We start from the raw sequence: 20,038 nt of genomic DNA, 5'->3' as shown, positions 1-20,038 counted from the left end.
AATTTTTTTATAAATCCCCCATAATAATAATAATAATACTTGAATAAGAGAAGAGAAGAAGAAAAGATAAGAAGCCAAGGAAAAGAGAAGAATTGGATTTGCGTAGGAAATAATAGGCAGAACTTGCAGAGGCTATAACTCCTTCGATATAACTCCAAATTGGGTGATTCTTGAGCCTAACCTCAAGGATTTTTCGAGAGGAACAATCTTCTGTGAAACGTCACTACCCCAAAAACTGACCAGAAGTGCCCGAAAATTGGCTTCAAAGATGAACGGGATGATTTGTGTAAAATTGAGGAGAAGAAAAGAAGAGAATTTGTGTGAAAAATGTGAGAGGTATGAAGGGGTATTTATAGGCTAGTATGAGCATGAATTATGGTAGGAAAATGTAAGAAGAATTATGGTAATTAGGGTTTAAGAGATTACTTGGAGAAGTAAGCAAAGATTTAAGGAAAGTTTTTATATTTGAAGGGATTGTGTATAATTGAATATGGAAGGTATGTATGTCATGAAAAATATTAAGGAAATTGGAATTGCTTGGGGAATAATTAAGAAGAATGAATGGAAACAAAATATAATAATTGGATATCAAAAAGATGGAGAATTAGAATTATGGAAAATAGGAGATTTTAGGGAGATAATTAAAAATACAAATTACCAAAATATTTTCCCAAAATCTTTACGAGATGGCCGAAATTATTGAGCTTTCCTAAGCTCATATTTTCAGCCTTCCTATTTAGTATTTAGGAATATATTTTGCTAGTTTTAAGGAATTAAAAATAATTATGTAAATAATATATATTGTAATAAATAATTAAATAATAAAATACCAAATATTCACCAAATAATTTAACTTATAAAATCAGATTTTATACATAAGAAAATCTGAAATTATTAGCTAAATAAATGGGATTTTCGGAATTATTAAAATAATAATAAAATATAGCTTTTGCCTTAATTAAAATATCCGAAATATATAAATAATCCGGTTTTTATAATAGGATAGATGGATAATAAATCTTATCCAAAATAATGATTAGTTTTCAAAATACTTTTGGCGCCAAAAATCAAATATTATTTTGGCTCCAGATTATAAATATACTAAAATACCCTTTTTATAAAATAATTCCTAATTAATAATTAGGAAAATACGTATGAAAATACGGGGTATTACACTTAAACTCACATAACACTCGGGTTTAGGTCGGACCTTGCTAACCCCAAGGTAGTAGACCTTAAAGTTGTGTTCGCCCATTTGTGGGTGGATACCGTCGGAGGCGCGGCGCTTGACGTGCTCGTAGCTTTCAAGTAAGAGCCCCGGGTTTTGGGCGAAGCTCGCTTCGAGGGTAAGATTCGTTATCTTTTCTTTGTGAATATTTATTTATGCTTTGTGATTTTAATTATTGCGAGTGGTTCCTCGGGAGGGGTTGTTTCCGCGGTGAGTCGGACTCACCAAACCCCAACACAAACCTTATCTTCCTTTGTCCATAGCTTAGACCAATTCCACGAACCAAGCCCTTAGTCACCGATACGATTGGTCTTGGGCTACAATCATCGGTCATGAATGTACTACAGCTCCAATATCTCGTAGTGGCCGGAAATCCATAGGAATTACCGACAAATCCGGGAAATTCCTACAAAACAAATGTGAACTCTACAAAACACTTGAAACCACACATTAGTACTAAACATAGCTCCGAAGAGCTCAAATATGCATATAAATGACCGTGGGATAGGGGATAAAATAACATAAAAAACACGAATATCACACATAATATGATACGGAGGAAGTACTATTAAACTGAAATAAACGATTTTTTTTTATTATATTTGAATAACACTATATATGATTATGTGCGTATTGGAGCCACAAGCACTCTTAATTTCATTAAAATTAAAGGTTGGTATCCCAGCTAAGCTACTTAGAAATTAACAATGATTATAGGTTTATGCACTAGGTTTGGGCATCGATATTTGCGATATATTTTGTATTTATACTACTCTGTAAGATTTTGATGAATAAACTTGACAAGTATCAATACTATATACTAAAAGACACACCAGCAATGACATGTGACATCTCCTGGTGTGTCCCTTATTTTTTTAATTTTTTTTTTTAAAAAAAGTTATATAAGGAAAAAATATTTCTACATATAAGTAATTATTAAATATGAAATATACTAGAAGATTTGATTTAGCTTTCCAAAGAAAAATATTGACAACTATTAAGTTAAGCAAAAAAAAAATAAAAATAATATTCTTAACATGCGAGTAATTTGTGACATGTGGATGTGGACAATTTTTTTAAGGAATGAAAGATATATTATGTATTATATACATTTATTACAAAAAAAAATTATATATTAATTTCTTGATTTTTTAACTATGTATAGAAGCTACAGGCTTAAATAACGAAATGTGAATGTTAAATCAACTAATAATATTTTTGTCATTTATTGATTTTATCCTGTTTTTGAAATCAATTATTTAAAAGTACCGTGCATAGCACGGGAACTAACCTTGTTTGCAGACTATTTGTTAGAGTCCTAATTAGTATCAAACACATTTTTTTTTATCGAACATAATGCTATCTCTAATCTATGTCGTTAAACTAGCTAGCGATTAAATTTGTTCTTAACCCGATGATTAATTTTATTTATTTTTTTTCTTCAAACATTGATGACTGACGATGAATGTGAATCAGACAATTTATTATTGAGTTGGGTTAGATGTTGCCGACATCATTTCAAGTCGTGGACTATAAGTGTATAATACTCAATGAAAAAATTGTAAAACAATTAGTGATCAACTTTATTATATTTTTACTCAATTTAATGATTTTATGTATTACATTTTGTTATTCATAAATTAATTAAGTCTTTGATAATTCTAATTATATTTTATTTGTTATACATAATTAAGTCAATAATTTATACATTAAATTTTGGACTTACCGTGCATCACACATTGACACGAGTCCTAAACTACTAAATCCAATTTATAACTTTTTAACAAAACTTGTATTAGATTTTTTCACATTTGCTACCACCTAAAACACCTCACTTCAGATTCGCTACCGTTTTAAATTTTTTTTTTTTTACTTTGTTACCACCCTAAACAGAGTTTGTTAGAAATCACTACCACTTAACGGAATCCGTTAAGATTTCCGTTAAGTTTATTTTTTTTTTTAAAAAAAGAATATTAAAAAAAAGAAAAAATCAAAAAAAAAAATGAAAAAGACCCCAGCCACCCCACTGCCACCACCTCCCCTCAACTGCCACCCCTCCCCCTCCCCCCCGCCAGCGATCGGTGTCAAAAGATTCGGCCGGCGCCGACGACCTCACCCCCCTCCCTTTTCACCACCCACGAAGCCAACCCCCCTTCCCTTTCCCTCACCCACGAAGCCAACCCCACCACCCACGAAGCCAAACCCTCCACCCACGAAGCCAATCCTCATCGAAATCAACCCCCTCCCCGTTTACCCCATCGGAAGCGACCCCCTCCCCTTCTCCCACCCAAAAACTAACACTCCTAACCCTAAACCACCAGAAACCACTATTAACGAAATTTAGGGTTTCGCTCATGGTGGTTTTGGGTTGTGGTTTAGGGTTAGGGGTGATCGAAAAGGGTAGAAGAAGGGGAGGGGGGTCGATTCCGGTAGAGGGAACGGGGAGGGGGGCTGAATTCAGTGGGGGTTGGCTTCGGTGGGTAGGGGAACGGGAGGTGGGGGTTGGGTTCGTGGTGGGGGAAAGGGAGGGGGGTTAGCTTCGTGGGTGGGGGAAAGGGAGGGGGGTGGGGTCACCGGCGTTGCCCGTTGTTTTGGGCGTCGGCCGCCAACAGGGGGGAGGAGGAAGGGTGGCAGTTGAGGGGAGGGGGTGGTAGTGGGGTGGCTGGACAGTGGTTCGGGGCATGTTGAAGGAAATTATAACGGTGTAAGGCATGGGTAGTATTTTCTAACAAACTCTGTTTAGGGTGGTAGCAAAATTTTAAAATGGTAGAGGTGTTTTAGGTGGTAGCAAATGTGAAAAAAAAAACTATTTTTTCAATTATATTTTCTTTTCTTTTGTTTTCCTCCCAACCAAAAAGGCCGAAGACGTTTATTTGCTGGTCGATCCACCCTACTCTCCTCCATTGAAGCGGCATCTGAGCTTTCCGTCCTCCATTGAAGAATCTTCTGAGGTAAGATGCTTATTTGTTTAGTCACCGAATATCAATTTATCAATTAAGGGTTTTGTTTCACAATATCGTTAATTAATTGTCAGTATAGTCAAATTAGGATTCTTCTAAGCTACATAAATTATATTGAACTATTGTTGAGTATTACTGAGTTATGAAATGTTATAACAGCGATTTCGTTGCTTATCGTATTCTTGATTGTAAACAATTTATGCGAATTTTGGGAGACTAATCTGATAATTGAGTCAAATTTAGTTGTTAATGTGTTGCAGACTTTTTTTTGTTTATGTAACTCTTTAATGGGACTCTGGTGAACCTTAGCTGAGACAACCTTTCGAAGCTTGACGTGAGAAGACGGAAATGGCGCTGAGGCAGCTAGCAGCAGGGGGGAAGACGCTGCCATCCCTGTTGAAAGTCTTGAGAAAGGATATCTCAAAACCCCATCGTGTCACTGTACCTTTGCCTTCAATCCGTCGCACTTTCTCTCTATATGATCAGATCAATCTAATTGATAATGTTCCTGAGGACCAACTTCGCTTTCAAGGGTACAATCTTCCTTTATACTTTGTAACATCCTGAATTTGATATATACTACCTCCGTTACATATTAGTTGCAACTTTGGGGTATTATTTGTGAGACATAAAATATTGCAAAGTTGCAACTAATATGTAATAGAGGTAGTAGTTTATTCTGGTTTCTTTTATATTTCAACATTTGATATGCAAAATATGGTTTGGCGTTTGGCGTTTGGTGTTTAATATTTTGGACGTACCAGTTATAATTCAAATATTTTGGTTTGTTCTGTTCGCTGCAACTTGTTTAACTTAAGGTCAGCAATTTGAGTAAAAGGGTTGTGTGCTTTTCGGGTTATCTATTTCAAAATTCAAATGTATGATAATAATTGCATCATCAAGTAATCTACCAATCAAGTGATGTTGGGTTGATTATGCATTAATGCTTTGTATAGTTTGGATTTCATTCATGGTTTTTTGGACATTAATTTTCATTTAGCTCATAACTTTTGGTATTCGTTGCAACAATTTGATAGGTTTGATGAAACTGGATTCAAAGTGAATGGGGTCAAGTATGAAGGCAGCTTACTTTGTGTTGGCAATTTGCTAATGTCATGGACCCCTAAGAACTTTGCAGATATTACCCCTGAAAGGTACTTGCTTTTTTGGTTGCACTCTATGCTAATACGATTTTGAGTTATTTGACGCATAAAGTAGCTATTTACCATATATTTTTCATTCAAATAGATGCATAAGCTAGGATTGTTTATTTGCCAAGTTGATTTGATATTGAACACTCAGAATAAAGTATTAGGTTCTAAGTGCTACTTGACGTTACTGGTTTTGTAGACAAATTGCTCCCAATACAATTGCGTTTTTTTTTTCCCTTTTCTTTATAATCAGACTGACTTGATTCTATGATATAGAGGTGTTAGTAGTTTAGTATAGTGGACTAGTGGTGGCATAGCTCTGCTGCAATTTACCACTTGTTGGATCTTGGTGGTGCTGCAGTTTGTTAATGGGTGGAGGTGGTGGCACGGTTCTCAAACTTATGCTCAGATGGTAGTTGCTCACCAGCCAGCAATGCAATTTAAAGTTGAAGAACAAAGTGAATTGGTCTGGGAGGTGTTAAAGAGTTAGGTTTCTTTCTTTTTAGAGTTAGAGTCCACCATCACAAGGAGCATGGATAGACAAGGTTGTTGATATTGCCGACAAGGTTTTTGATATTGCTTCTATGGATAGACTAGTTTTTCTTGACAAGGTTGTTGATATTGCTTCTATGTTAACCTTTATTTATTTATTTGTTTGTCATTTACATACTCATTATTGTTGTGCCTAAGCATCTTGATTGATCTTCTTCCGTCTCGTAAGGGTGTCTCTTCATAAATAAATAGCTTTTCTTATGCTCATATTCGTGCACAAGCCTCTTCCATTGTTTTTGGACTCTTGCCATTTGAAATCCAAAGCTTTACTAAGGTTGATACCCTTGCACAAGCCTTGCTCACCCTTGGCTTGCTTTTGTGTCGTCTCGTAAGAGAATATCGCACAATTCAATGTCAAAATAATATCAAAATTTACACATAATACGTAACTGATGAGTGAGGATTGGTGAACTCTTTACGCGTGAGGTGGTGATGATCTCATCGGTGTCACTGATCTGATGAAGATAAAATCTATGATCATAGCTGCACTATAAATTCATAGATGGTATATATTATATTTCTATTTGACATTGAGCAGTACTTTAGGATATGTTAACTAAGTGATAACCTAAAGGAGGTCATTTCTTTAGTCCTGTACTTATCAAGGGATGCTAAGCTATGGTGACCCAAACATGATATTGGACATAAGAATTCTATTTACAACTACGTGAATGAATACATAGCTTGCATGTTGGAAATTCAAGGTATGAATGAAAAAGGAATAAAGGATTACCATGAATGAATTGTAAGATTGCTCTCAGTGTGAGATTATGAGACAAAAGATAGATACAATCTCAGCCGCATAAACTCATGTAGTACTCCTTTGGGAAAGACGATTACCATGGAATGAAATCAGGTTTTGAGATTAAACACCATGCTATGGAATTATGTCTTCAAGCTCACCCAAGAATACGGTAGATTGCTCACGTGTGTTGTCTAATGATGTGGGAGAAATAATGCTTAAAGATTCTGGTTATTCCCTTTTTACAACACAAAAGAACCAATGGCAAGCATCTCCTTTGGAAATGATAGTATACAGAAGTGTTTACTATGTTGAAACCTGCACAAATGCTAGGGTACGAACAAAAAGGAGAAATCAAGAGCTATAAGAGTGGGTTTCTTCTACGTGATCTACACGATGGGCAAAGGGTCCCCCTAGGTAGTAGTGCTTTACCAAGCTGTGATGCATGGACATCTAGGTGTATGGGCAGAAGACAACATTGTGGAACTGGTGCCACTAAAAACATCGTCATCAAAAGTGTAACATATGTTAGGTTGTCACTATGCAGAAGCTTCATCTCCTTTAACACTTTATGTTTTTTTATGTTGGATGCTTCCCACTTGTTGACCCTTGTGTGTGACCTATAGCTAGTTTAGAGTCATTACTATGACACTTAAAAAAATTGTTAAATAAAAAATAAAGGTTTTTGATGGAGTGATTATTAATGAATGACAACTAATGCTTCTTATCTAAGCACATGGGTTGTTGATATAATAATCCTATTGTCGTTTATATAATACTCATTTTTGTTGTCAACGTTGCAATGCCTCCCGCTTAATGTGCCTAAGTGCTGACACTCAGGATCCTTTCTCAAATTGAAAGCTTTGCTTATGCTCCTTGGCTTTCCTTGCCTTGTACCTTATTAGGCACATACCAATGTCAAGGACCATGACCCTTACGACTTTGGTATTTCTTACTGGAATTTTTTGTGTTTGGGTAGAATATCATATCCATGTGGGAGTGCTGAGAATTTGACATAGGTACTTAAAAAGATGGCTTCTTGCATAATGCATAAAGCTGATCTGATCTAAATATACAATGCTGTATTTTTCCCCGGTTATTGTAAACATCGAATGATATGCAGTTTTGATTGCCCAAATTGTACTTCCTTGGTGCATATTTTGTCTGATACTATGTAGCATAATATTTTACGTTACTTACCTATCCCTCAGAAAATTAACATGTCATTTTTCTTCCTGATACAGCTTGTCCATCTTCCAGATTCTTCGGCCTATTCCAGGTAATAAAGGCATACTGTCAATAACTATAACTTATAGATGCTGTATGAAGCTTATTGACAAAATTGCTGTGCTAAAACTGCTATTGTGTTATGCTCCATTTCTTATGATATCTTGAGAAAAGTCAAACTATAAGTGGCATGGTGTTTGCTAGGAACTGGGAACAGAACAGATCATACACAAGCACACACAGAAAATAGAGGCCAAAACTGATATGATGTATTGATAATCAGAGAAATTAACCAATACAACTCTCCTTCTTTCGAGAGGAAGGATTCTCTCCAACAAACTCACCTTAATCAATATTCAGCATATTTCTTTCTATTACAAAAATCCTATATATAATCAGTTACTAGCATCTTCTACAGCTAAGAGGAATAACAAACTTATTTCCCAAAATTACCACATTACCCTAAACCCCATAACAAACTCATAATAGAATTCCAACTCAGCATCAAGATTCTGGAGAATTCTTTTTGGGCTTCCTTCGAGCATATGTGATTAAGGGCCTAGGCTGACCCCTTGCAGTGTTCCAGGTGCTTGTAAATTTGAATGTTGGTGAAAGGAAGATAAAAAAAGTATTTTACGAGTAGGGGTCGCCTTTTCATCTATAGATCTAATTGTACTTATTTGTATGTTGATTTTTTGAACACATGAAGTTTCATGCCTTAAGAATAAAGTGCTCCTCAAGAAGTCGCTGGATTGCATTGAAGGATACTGTGTAATATAAGCCCTGCTTCCTTTCTTTCTGTTCCTTTATTCTGGAAGCTGCAACTTAAGTATAACTAGGGCGCCTAATGCGCGCATCATAGCTAGCCATGTCCGAGAAGTTATTTTGGTTTGACGTTATGTTATAACTTTAGTTGTTAGTAGCATTAATGATGGGAAGTATATAGCAAATTTTTTAGGGGTATAAATGTCCACGTACTATTATTAAGAGTTAAAAAAAAAACAATTAACATTAATATAGGCAAGTATGTAAATATACATTTAAGGGACATAATTGTCTTAACACTATTCATAAAAGTGTGGTCATACTTTTAAGGAAAAATGGAAAAGAAAAATTCAACCTTTACACTTTTTTCTCCTAAAAATCTAACCTTCATTTTATTCCTCAAAAATCCAACCTTTATACCCCACCTTCTCTTACGAATCCATTACCTGTTGATGACCGGTTTTTGTAAGTTACATGCCACGTGTCAGCTATTTTTTTTAATTATTAAAAAAAAAAAAAAATTAGGACACCCAGCTAGCCGCCCAACTCCTTCCCTGACCACCCTATCCCCATCGCCCATCGGCCACCGGCCACCGGAACCCAACAATACCATTCCCCTCTCCACCAGCAAACCCACACCACTCCTCTCACCGGCACACACGCTACTGACGTGGGGAAAACTATGTCGTTGAACTAATCCTCCCTACGGTCAAACAAATTTATAATCACTCAACTACCTAAATACAAGTATAGAGGTAAGTCAAGGGTCGAACCACTAGGAACGGTTATGTTCAAGTATTTCTAATTAACGCCTAAGCTAGGTCGAAGTCTAAGGTGAAAGGTGACACTATTCTACTTCCTAAATCAAGAAGCAAACAAATGAAACACTAGGGAGTGGGGATCAACATGCATTCATGATAACCAAGCTAATTAGGGAGTCAAGCAATCCAAGCAATGCAAAGACAAATAGTAGGAGCAATTAGGGGCATTCAACTAATCATCCTCACACTCTCTAACATAGATTTCTCTAGTGCTAAACAATATGAAGAAACATAATCAAATACTCAACTAATTATGATCAAATCGATATCAAGTGGTCATGTCAATCAATTCAATCATGCAATCAATGCTAGCAATCATGGTTAGCTACTCCAATCAAACTTATGCAACATGCAAACCTCTATGAATCAATTTAATCACAACACAAGAACTACTCAAATTCCCAAATCAATCTCAATCCATCAATCACACATGTTTACCCAAACCCTAGCAAGTAAACTACTCAAGAAACATCATCATCAAATCTACTATCAACTATAGAGAACAAGAATCAACAAAATATCAAAAACAATTACTCTAATCAAAATCAAACCAAACAAACATCTAATTAAACAAAACAATTGAATGAGATAGAGTTTAGAAATGCTCATTGATAATTAGGAAGATCTCCAACACAATTGTCACACTTGCATCTTCAATCTCTCAATCACCATTGAAATTCTTCACTTTCTCTCTCTAAAACTACTCCTAAGCTAGCCTAATCTAGAGAGAGAAGCTCTCAACCTAAGAGAGAGAAAACTATCCTAAAACTAAAGAATTACATGAATGAAGAATAAAGGAAACCAAAAACTATATAAACAAAAGGAGAAAAGAAGCTTTAAAATCGTAAAAGACCCGGAAACCCGCGCCCGCGGAGAACTCGGCCGCGCCCGCGGAGGAAGACGGAAACCCCGATAGCCGCGCCCGCGGGGCCAAGGCCTGCGCCCTCGGGGAGCCCTCGGGACAACCGCGGGTGCTTACTGCCCAAAAACGGCAGTTTTGGAGCTGCAGCAACCCTGCGCCCGCGGCAGAATTTCAGGGCTAACTTCGGAAGGGTGTAACTCTCAATCTATGAATCGTATGAGGGCGTGCGACCTATCATTGGAAAGCTCTTTAAGTCTAGTTTCCAACCCAACTTGAATCACATCAATCCGAGTTGTAGAACTTGAGATATGGCTGAAACAATGAACAAAGGTCCTATTTGAAACTTTGCAATCCTTCGTTTTCCTTTGTTTCAAACTCAAATTCAATTCCGAAAAGTGCATATTGATGCTAGTGGGTGCTATTTTCAATTTCCATGCATATAGCCCGCGACGTACCTACAAAACAACACAAAGAAACATAGAAGCAAGAGAAATAGCCGAGAAATGAATAAAATGATAAGAAAACAATTAAAAGCATGCATTTCTCTAAACTAACACAAAAACACGCGAATCGAGCATTATTCTCTAAAAACACGACATAAACGACTACAAAGGAGCATAGAAATATAAAGAAAACATAGCCTAAAGGTGCCATAAATGGCACGGATCAAATTCCCCCAAGCTAAACTTTTGCTCGTCCTCGAGCAAAACAAAATCCAACCCAAGGGAAAAATGATGACATTATTCAAGCAAAGAAAGAAACGAGAAAACTAGAGAAGATGGGAATATACACTAACTCACTTTCGTAGGAATCACGGTCAATTTTAGCAACTAAAGACAAGCCATTTAAACCCCTAGATCGCCCTAGAGGACGAGTGATGCTCTCGTAAGGGTATCCTAAGAGTTTACCCATAACTCTCATAATAATACAAACAAGGCAAAGCATGAAAAAGAAAACAAAATACAAGAAAAGCAAACAAATGTTCATGAAAGGACTTTTGCAAATGTACAAGCACAAGTGGATGCAAATCTTTCTAAACAAGTAAGGGAGTGCACGCTATAAGATACCTAAGGTTGATTGAAACATAAATATGCTAAGCATAGGAACTAGTTATCACACTCCACTTTCATCCCAAACGGTCTTACCGCGTTCCCCCTACTAATCTCATATCTCCCCTTAGTGAGCATCTCATAGATTCCGCGAAGGAACCGGAAAAAGATCAAATTTTTGGGCTACTCGACATCTTGACTTCGCATCCCCTTTCCTTAGGCAATGACCCATGATTCCCTCCCCCGAATAATGACTCAACTTTCTAGGTCAAAAGGTCTTTCCCCAAGGTTGTAACGTAAGGCATAAAGGGTGAAGGTAGGCTAAAATTTTTAAAATTTGGCGGTTTTCCTAAAAAGTGAAGCAAAAGGGTGATCAATCCTTAACAACACGATCAAGAAATCACCAAACAAAAGCAACACCCCCAAGCTTATTTGAAGCTATACCCACAAGAAATATATACAAAAAGCATAAACGCTTCTCCCCCAAGCTTAAATGAAGCATTGTCCTCAATGCTTAGGAGGAGAAAAGAATACATCAAAATATTTTTGAATTTTCACTTTTTCAATCAATTTTTTTTTCTTTTTTTTTTACTTAAACTTGCAATGTCCTCGCCTTTTGCTAAATTCGGACGGCTTTTTCTATAATGCAATTTATTAGTCCATGCCTTTTATGATTAAGGACGGCTTTTACTCATATACACTTGCCATTATTCACAAAGAAAACTTAACACAATCTTGCACTCATAAAAACCAAACATCCAACTTCACCACAACAAACTCCATCAAATATGGTCAATTTGCTTCACAAAAACAAGAAAAGAAAGAAAATGAAACAAAAGGCCAAAGATCTAAAGATGTGGCTTGAAAAGAAGGAAATAGGCTCAAATGGTTGCAAGAAGGCAAATGGAAACCCAAAAACAAATATGAAACAAACTAACCTAAAAATGAAAAATACCACCCCGAAAAAGGGTGCCTTTGTCCTCCCTAGATAGCTCGGTCTCGGGTTTAAGAATCATACATCAAGCTTTATAGATTAGGCTTGCAAAGTCAAGGATCCATGCCGCTCATGCAAGAATATGATGAAAGCTTGAACAAATATAAATCTCACATGGTTGTAGCAAAAACTCACTAAGGTTGTCAAATCGAATAAAGGGAGCAACTACCAAACATGCCACAAACAAGTAGAATCCGGCTTCATGATCCCCCTAGTTCTAGACAACTACCTTAGCATGCTTTATCCTAGAATCAACCAAACGTAATCTCAAACCGTGCACACCACTACCATTTAGGAAGAAAAGCATTCAATTATGCAAGTCCAAATGTTATTATGTCCAAAGCAAGAACAAAACAAAACACATTGCAAATTTGCCTTAATAGAAACAAAAAACTTTTTAGAGTTTTTCAAAATATAAGAACATGGAAAATCATATACAAAGGTGCATAGCATACATGAATCAACATCCCACCAAACATGATAGAATACCCTCCCCCAATCTTGAATGAGACATTACACTCAAACATAAATCATATAGTCCATGGGAGGGGAAAACAAGGAGAACAATCCAACAAGCCAACATATGTCCAACATGGCATCAACCATTAGAGAAAGAGCAAGGAAGGATATTACCGGAATTGAGGTGGGTGCAAATACCCGCAAATGACCAAATTAAACCTTTCAAAGCTAATTTCTCAAGAATTGAACCTTGTCTCCATATGCTCGCAAAAATAGGAGTCATCCTTCCTTGATTCTTGATCCAAATCGAAGCACCAAAGTATATCAAGTCATGTACCTAACAAAAGGCACACAAACATTTCCATTAGAGAAAAAAAAAAAAGTCTATTCTAAAAACAAAGGAAAAACTAATCTAAAACACGGGTTACTTCCCGAGAAAGGCTTGCTTAAGGTCCAAGCTTGACCATCTAGTAAAATAATATTGCAACGATCGCAAGAGCTTGTCAAATGTACTACTACACATTTCATATGATAGTAAGTATGCACATGACAAAAGAAAGGCATGCAACAAGCTTAGTGCACACCTATGGAGTTGAGAAGAAGTATGCCAAGAAGAAGAAGGAGAGAAGGGAAAAACAAGAATATAAGAAAAAGGAAGAGAAATTAAAGAAAAAGAAGAAGGCATACTCTTCCCAACAAAATATTTTTGGTTGAAAATCCCACCATCATCCTCAAAAGTCATCAAATGAGGCACTTGGGGGACTAAAGGCTTATCAAGAGGAGGGGATATGAGAAAAGAAGGTAATGACATGGGATAGGAGGGAACAAGATCAAGCTTTCTTGAAAATGAGGTGTAAGGCGAAGGAATAGGAATTGGTTGCTCACTTACACCACTATCCATTGAAACACAAGCTCTTTCATCCAATGAACTCACATCAAAAGGGCTCTCCTCCAACTCATCATCATTCAAATCAAGCTCATTCTCAATCACATCCTCCTCACAAACTTCATACCCTAAGAGAGCTCTCAAAAGCTTCAAATCACGATCAAGGTTCAAAGGATGCTCATCAAAGGGTTGAGGGTCAAACTTGGGAGGTAACTCAAAATAAACATGAGAAGTACAATCTCCCTTTAAAAAGGCCTTACCATTCTCAATGGTGGAAAATGTAGAAGAGAAAGGTTCATCAAAGGTGAAAAGGGAAGGCAATTGTTTAACATTAGAGATAGGAGTTGGAGACTCAACTTCACCAAACACTTCACTCCCATCTTCATAATCATCAAAAGTAGGCTCTACCTCCTCAAACTTATCATATGGAACCTCTTCTTCATCAAAATCATCTAGGCTCAAGGCCTTACCCTCAAAGCAACCATGGTCATCATGCAAAGGATATGGGGTGGAAGAAGGTTGGTTTCCAAGATTAAGGTATGGAAGAATGAAATCACAATCAAGGGAGGTGGGTGGGAGAATTGACTCACTAATTGGTTTGTCAACACTTAAAACCTCTTGATCCTCATCACCCTCAAACATCCAATCTCCCATAGAGACTACTTCATCCTCCTCGTCCTTACTCTCTTTCCTAACAACTTCTTCACGCTTCAAAAATTGCAATGTCCCATCCTTCATAACTTGAATTACCATTTCCTCAATATTAAGAGAAGCCAAAAATTTTAGTTTCTCTTCAACTCCCTCTAAAGGCTCAATGGAACAATATTCAAATTTAGAAGGAGGTTCAAAATGCAAACTCTTTTTAGGAACGTCCATCTCTACACCCTTTTCCTCACTCGTAGGTTCTCTAACATCCTCCTTGCAAACTTTGGAGCTCTCAAAACAATCATCGTCATCATCTTCCATATCTACCAATGTGGTAGAAACTTCATTTACATTCAATATTGATGACAATTGACTCTCCATCTCCTCATTCTTTCTAAAATAAACCTCATTACTCTCTTCCAACTTTTTCAACATTTCCATTTGGCTTCTTACAATCTCCAAATATCTCATCTCATTTGGTTCCAAATTAGAATTCATCTCCAATTTTCTCAAAGAACCACCAATTTGATTATAAGACGACTCAAAGGTAGGATCTAAAGATTGGAAAGATGAAGAGCATTGAGGAGCATCATGGGGGAAAGAATTATGTTCAAGCATGCAAGGATCAACATTAGAGTTATGAGTGGCATCATCAAATTGGGGAATGGGGGCACAAGTAGGCATGCAAGATTCATCATTCATGGAACATGGACCATAACAATCATCAATGGAAACATTTGAATAACCATGACCACGATCATAACTATCTCTAGCAAACCATACATAAAAGTCCCAAGCATCATCGATTGACAATGCCCGAAATCTACCATTATACATGCTTTCAACAATGTCTCTAGTTCGCTCATTCAAATTATGATAACAAATCTCGCAAGCCTCCCAAATATCCCAACCATGGTAACTAATGAAGTTCTCTAATCTATTAAAGTACACCCAAAATGGCTCATCCTCTAATTGAGGAAACGAGAAATTTTCCATATTATACAAAACAAGCAAAAATCAAATAAAAGAAAAGTATACACAAAGACCTAGACTCAAGCAATTAAAAACACTCAAACATAGACACCGTTCCCCGGCAACGGCGCCATTTTGACGTGGGGAAAACTAGGTCGTTTAACTAATCCTCCCTACGGTCAAACAAATTTATAATCACTCAACTACCTAAATACAAGTATAGAGGTAAGTCAAGGGTCGAACCACTAGGAACGGTTATGTTCAAGTATTTCTAATTAACGCCTAAGCTAGGTCGAAGTCTAAAGTGAAAAGTAACATTAGTCTACTTCCTAAATCAAGAACCAAACAAATGAAACACTATGGAGTGGGGATCAACATGCATTCATGATAATCAAGCTAATTAGGGAGCCAAGCAATCCAAGCAATGCAAAGACAAATAGTAGGAGCAATTAGGGGCATTCAACTAATCATCCTCACACTCTCTAACATAGATTTCTCTAGTGCTAAACAATATGAAGAAACATAATCAAATACTCAACTAATTATGATCAAACCGATATCAAGTGGTCATGTCAATCAATTCAATCATGCAATCAATGCTAGCAATCATGGTTAGCTACTCCAATCAAACTTATGCAACTTGCAAACCTCTATGAATCAATTTAATCACAACACAAGAACTACTCAAATTCCCAAATCAACCTCAATCCATCAACCACACATGTTTACCCACACCCTAGCAAGTAAACTACTCAAGAAACATCATCATCAAATCTACTATCAACTATAGAGAACAAGAATCAACAAAATATCAAGAATAATTACTCTAATCAAACATCAAATATCAAAATCAAACCAAACAAACATCAAATTAAACAAAGCAATTGAATGAGATAGAGTTTAGAAATGCTCATTGATAATTAGGAAGATCTCCAACACAATTGTCACACTTGCATCTTCAATCTCTCAATCACCATTGAAATTCTTCACTTTCTCTCTCTAAAACTACTCCTAATCTAGAGAGAGAAGCTCTCAACCTAAGAGAGAGAAAACTATTCTAAAACTAAAGAATTACATGAATGAAGAATAAAGGAAACCAAAAACTATATAAACAAAAGGAGAAAAGAAGCTTTAAAATCGTAAAAGACCCGGAAACCCGCGCCCGCGGAGGAAGACGGAAACCCCGATAGCCGCGCCCGCGGCCCGCGCCCGCGCCCGCGGGGCCAAGGCCCGCGCCCTCGGGACAACCGCGGGTGCTTACCGCCCAAAAACGGCAGTTTTGGAGCTGCAGCAACCCCGCGCCCGCGGCAGAATTTCAGGGCTAACTTCGGAAGGCTGTAACTCTCAATCTATGAATCGTATGAGGGCGTGCGACCTATCATTGGAAAGCTCTTTAAGTCTAGTTTCCAACCCAACTTGAATCACATCAATCCGAGTTGTAGAACTTGAGATATGGCTGAAACAATGAACAAAGGTCCTATTTGAAACTTTGCAATCCTTCGTTTTCCTTTGTTTCAAACTCAAATTCAATTCCGAAAAGTGCATATTGATGCTAGTGGGTGCTATTTTCAATTTCCATGCATATAGCCCGCGACGTACCTACAAAACAACACAAAGAAACATAGAAGCAAGAGAAATAGCCGAGAAATGAATAAAATGATAAGAAAACCATTAAAAGCATGCATTTCTCTAAACTAACACAAAAACACGCGAATCGAGCATTATTCTCTAAAAACACGACATAAACGACTACAAAGGAGCATAGAAATATAAAGAAAACATAGCCTAAAGGTGCCATAAATGGCACGGATCAGCTACCCACAATCACCAATTCGCCACCCACAATCACAATCCCACAATCACAATCCCTAAATGCCGGTTGACCACCACTATCCCCTTTTCCCTTTACCCTGTACGAATTTATCAATGTTATCCGGCCAAAATCAACGGTTAGATACGTAATCGACGCGGAATTTTCCTGCGAAAATCAACGGCCTTAATTTGCCGCTGCGCTGGTTGGGAAGGGGTGGTTACGGGCAAAACGGTTGGGTGGAATAGGGACTGGTTGCTGCAGGGGAGGGGGCGGTTCTGGTGGTGGGGATGGGACCGGAGTGATGCAGCGGTTCTGGTTGGTGTTGCGTGGGCTGTCGGAGGTTCGGTGCGATGCGCTCACGAGGGTTATTGTGTGGTGGCGGAATTGGTGGCGAGGCAGCTGCTGGTTGTTTCTGTTTTTAGGAGAGAGGAGAGAGAGAGGAGGAGTGAGAAGGGAAAGTGAGAGAAGTTTAAAAAAAAATAAAAACTTTCAACCTGTTGAACAGGTTAAAAGGTCATATGGATCTGTCGGAGAAAGTGGGGTATAAAGGTGGGATTTTTGAGGAATAAAATGAAGGTTGAATTTTTAGGAAGAAAAAGTGCAAAGGTTGGATTTTTCTTTTCCATTTTTCCTACTTTTAAAATGGGTAATTACGTAAATAAACATTTTTAGGGGCATAAGCATCTCTATACCATTCATAAGAGGCTACTCAATACTTTTTAAAAAGTAGGGAAATGGTCTATTTGACTTTTGTGGTATTCTCACAAAGTCACAGATACGCATCAGGATTATTGTCTATTATTGTGGTACCTGAATCTATGGTTTGACTACCAATTAAAGTCATGTTAGGGCTTTAAAAGCTCCATAATTTTTATATTTGGTGATTGTTTAATTTTTCCATGCCCATTACAATTCGTCTCATGTCATGGAATTAGACCAAGGGTTTCCTTATCAAGCATGGCTTCTTAACCAGTCTTATTTATTTCGATTTCGCTATCTGATGAATTTCTAAATATAGTGTAAGTGGCTTTTTACGGTTTCTTTCCATGTGGCTCTAGGACTATAGCTGCTGTTCCTTTGTTAGAAAAGTTTCAGGTAGTCAAGTTTAATAATATTAAAACTTAATACGAAATATATAGTTTAAAGAAGTAGAACTATAATAATATTCTAAATTTTCTACTTCTAACAATGTTATGACATTAAAACTTTAGTTTACACGAGAACCATTATGCTATGAAGTGATGGATATTTCACTGTATCTAGAAAACATTGATTTCTTACCCGTGAATCAAGTTTACATGAATGTCCAAAAATTTTCAACCTCCTAAATCCTCAAATGATACTGTCAAAAGTCTCGGTGGAAACATTGTAATACGAAGATGACTTACATTGATCTTCCCCCTAACCATTAAAGAAGATGATTTAACTCATTTCCTGCTATGGATCCATGTCCACTGTTGCCTGTTACTGCCTATAGACTGTACATATTAGTTGTTTTTGCCTACATAGGCTAATCTAGCTATGTTTCTACATTGCTGTCATGTTGATGTTTAGCTTGTATTCAGCTTCCCCAACAATATGACAGGAAGTGGAGAAGAGGGAAGAAGGTACGCTGAATATTCCATTTTGTGATGTGTTGCAGAAATTCTAATTCTTGGATGTGGAAGGCACATTGAACCAGTAAATTCTGAACTCCGGAGCTATTTACGCTCTGCAGGCATAAGATTGGAAGCAGTTGACTCGGTAATTGTGCTTTAAGCATTTGCTTTAGTGTTTTAATACTATTTTTAACTGCTGTGTTGAACATTGGTATTAGTTATTAGCATAATATCAAAGTTTAGCTGAATATGAGCTAGCTTCTAAAATGAATCGCTCATGTTTATAAAATTTCTGAATAATAGTCTCTTGAAGAGGTTTACTAGATACACTGAGCGGAAATATTCATGGGGTTATCACTTGTCAACGAAGTTGAAGACCAAAACTATGCATTTCAACTGATGCTATGGATATATGTTGAGCACTAATTTTTTTTTTTATAATGCCTATGAATATTACGAACGTTTTGACTGTTAAGAATCCTGCGCTATATAGCAATCTCTTTGTTTGCTCCTTTGTACCTTGATTTTGTAAACTGAATTCTCCTGATAATTAGTTGTCTATGGTACTCTAGTCTTGCTATCAATGAAATGCATCCATTCTACCAAATTTCATGTGCTGCTTTAAACAAATTTGTTTGTTAAATGTGTGGAAAAATTGTGATGCTGAAACTTTCTGACACTTGAGCCTTCATTCCACTGTGCCAAACTCCAGTGGCATCAATATGTATTTGTCCAAGTTCTACTGGAGTTAAAATCATTTTTTACTAAACTTTGGTCACTCTTGCTTCATCTGTTTTGTTTCAGCGAAACGCTGCCTCTACATACAACATTTTGAACGAGGAAGGTAGAATAGTTGCGGCAGCTCTCCTCCCATATGGAGCATCAGTGTCTTCATAGTATTTGGTTATCTGACCAATAGCAAAACGTTTCAGCAAATTCTTGCTCTGTTTTTTATGCTGCTGTTAACTAGCTGCGGAAGTTTGGTGCTATGTAGTCATTTAATTTGACAAAATATCAATTTTGTGTACATTTGCTTCAGTTCTCCGAAAAAGGCAGCTTTCTCATAACATTTATCATGGTTGTATCTTTGTGATATGTGGAATGCACATCAATAATATGGTCTGTTGAGTAATTTTATCTAGACATGATTAAAATTTTGATATTGAAATATCAGTCTAGTACAAACTACTTTCTCCGTTTTTAAATGCTTGCTCTACTTTTCTTTTTCGGTTGTTTTAAAATACTTGCTCCATTTACTTATTTGGAAATCTTTTACAATATTTAATTCATTTATCTCATTTAGTGTACCCAATT

The 20,038-nt window shown here is 36.8% G+C and overlaps 1 protein-coding gene across 2 annotated transcripts; it reads left to right on the top strand.

The window, feature by feature from the left end:
* Window positions 1-4,024: 4,024 nt before the first annotated feature.
* LOC145611978 (uncharacterized) lies at window positions 4,025-19,853 on the top strand. Of its 2 annotated transcripts, none has more exons than XM_081667358.1 (6): window positions 4,025-4,179; window positions 4,498-4,721; window positions 5,226-5,342; window positions 7,878-7,912; window positions 18,769-18,869; window positions 19,529-19,853. In XM_081667358.1, exons 2-6 carry the CDS (start codon window positions 4,537-4,539, stop codon window positions 19,619-19,621), a joined length of 531 nt encoding a protein of 176 aa, XP_081523484.1. In that variant the 5' UTR covers window positions 4,025-4,179; window positions 4,498-4,536; the 3' UTR covers window positions 19,622-19,853. The 2 variants fall into 2 exon arrangements, with proteins under 2 accessions (XP_081523484.1, XP_081523485.1); XM_081667359.1 differs by having other exon boundaries at window positions 4,046-4,179; window positions 4,449-4,721.
* Window positions 19,854-20,038: the final 185 nt, after the last annotated feature.

Source organism: Chenopodium album, chromosome 24 (genome assembly GCF_948465745.1).
Source record: "Chenopodium album chromosome 24, dcCheAlbu1.1, whole genome shotgun sequence".
NCBI classification, from domain to species: Eukaryota; Viridiplantae; Streptophyta; class Magnoliopsida; order Caryophyllales; family Amaranthaceae; genus Chenopodium; species Chenopodium album.
The sequence above is the reverse complement of the archived record's forward strand: the minus strand, read 5'-3'. Positions and strand labels throughout refer to the sequence as shown.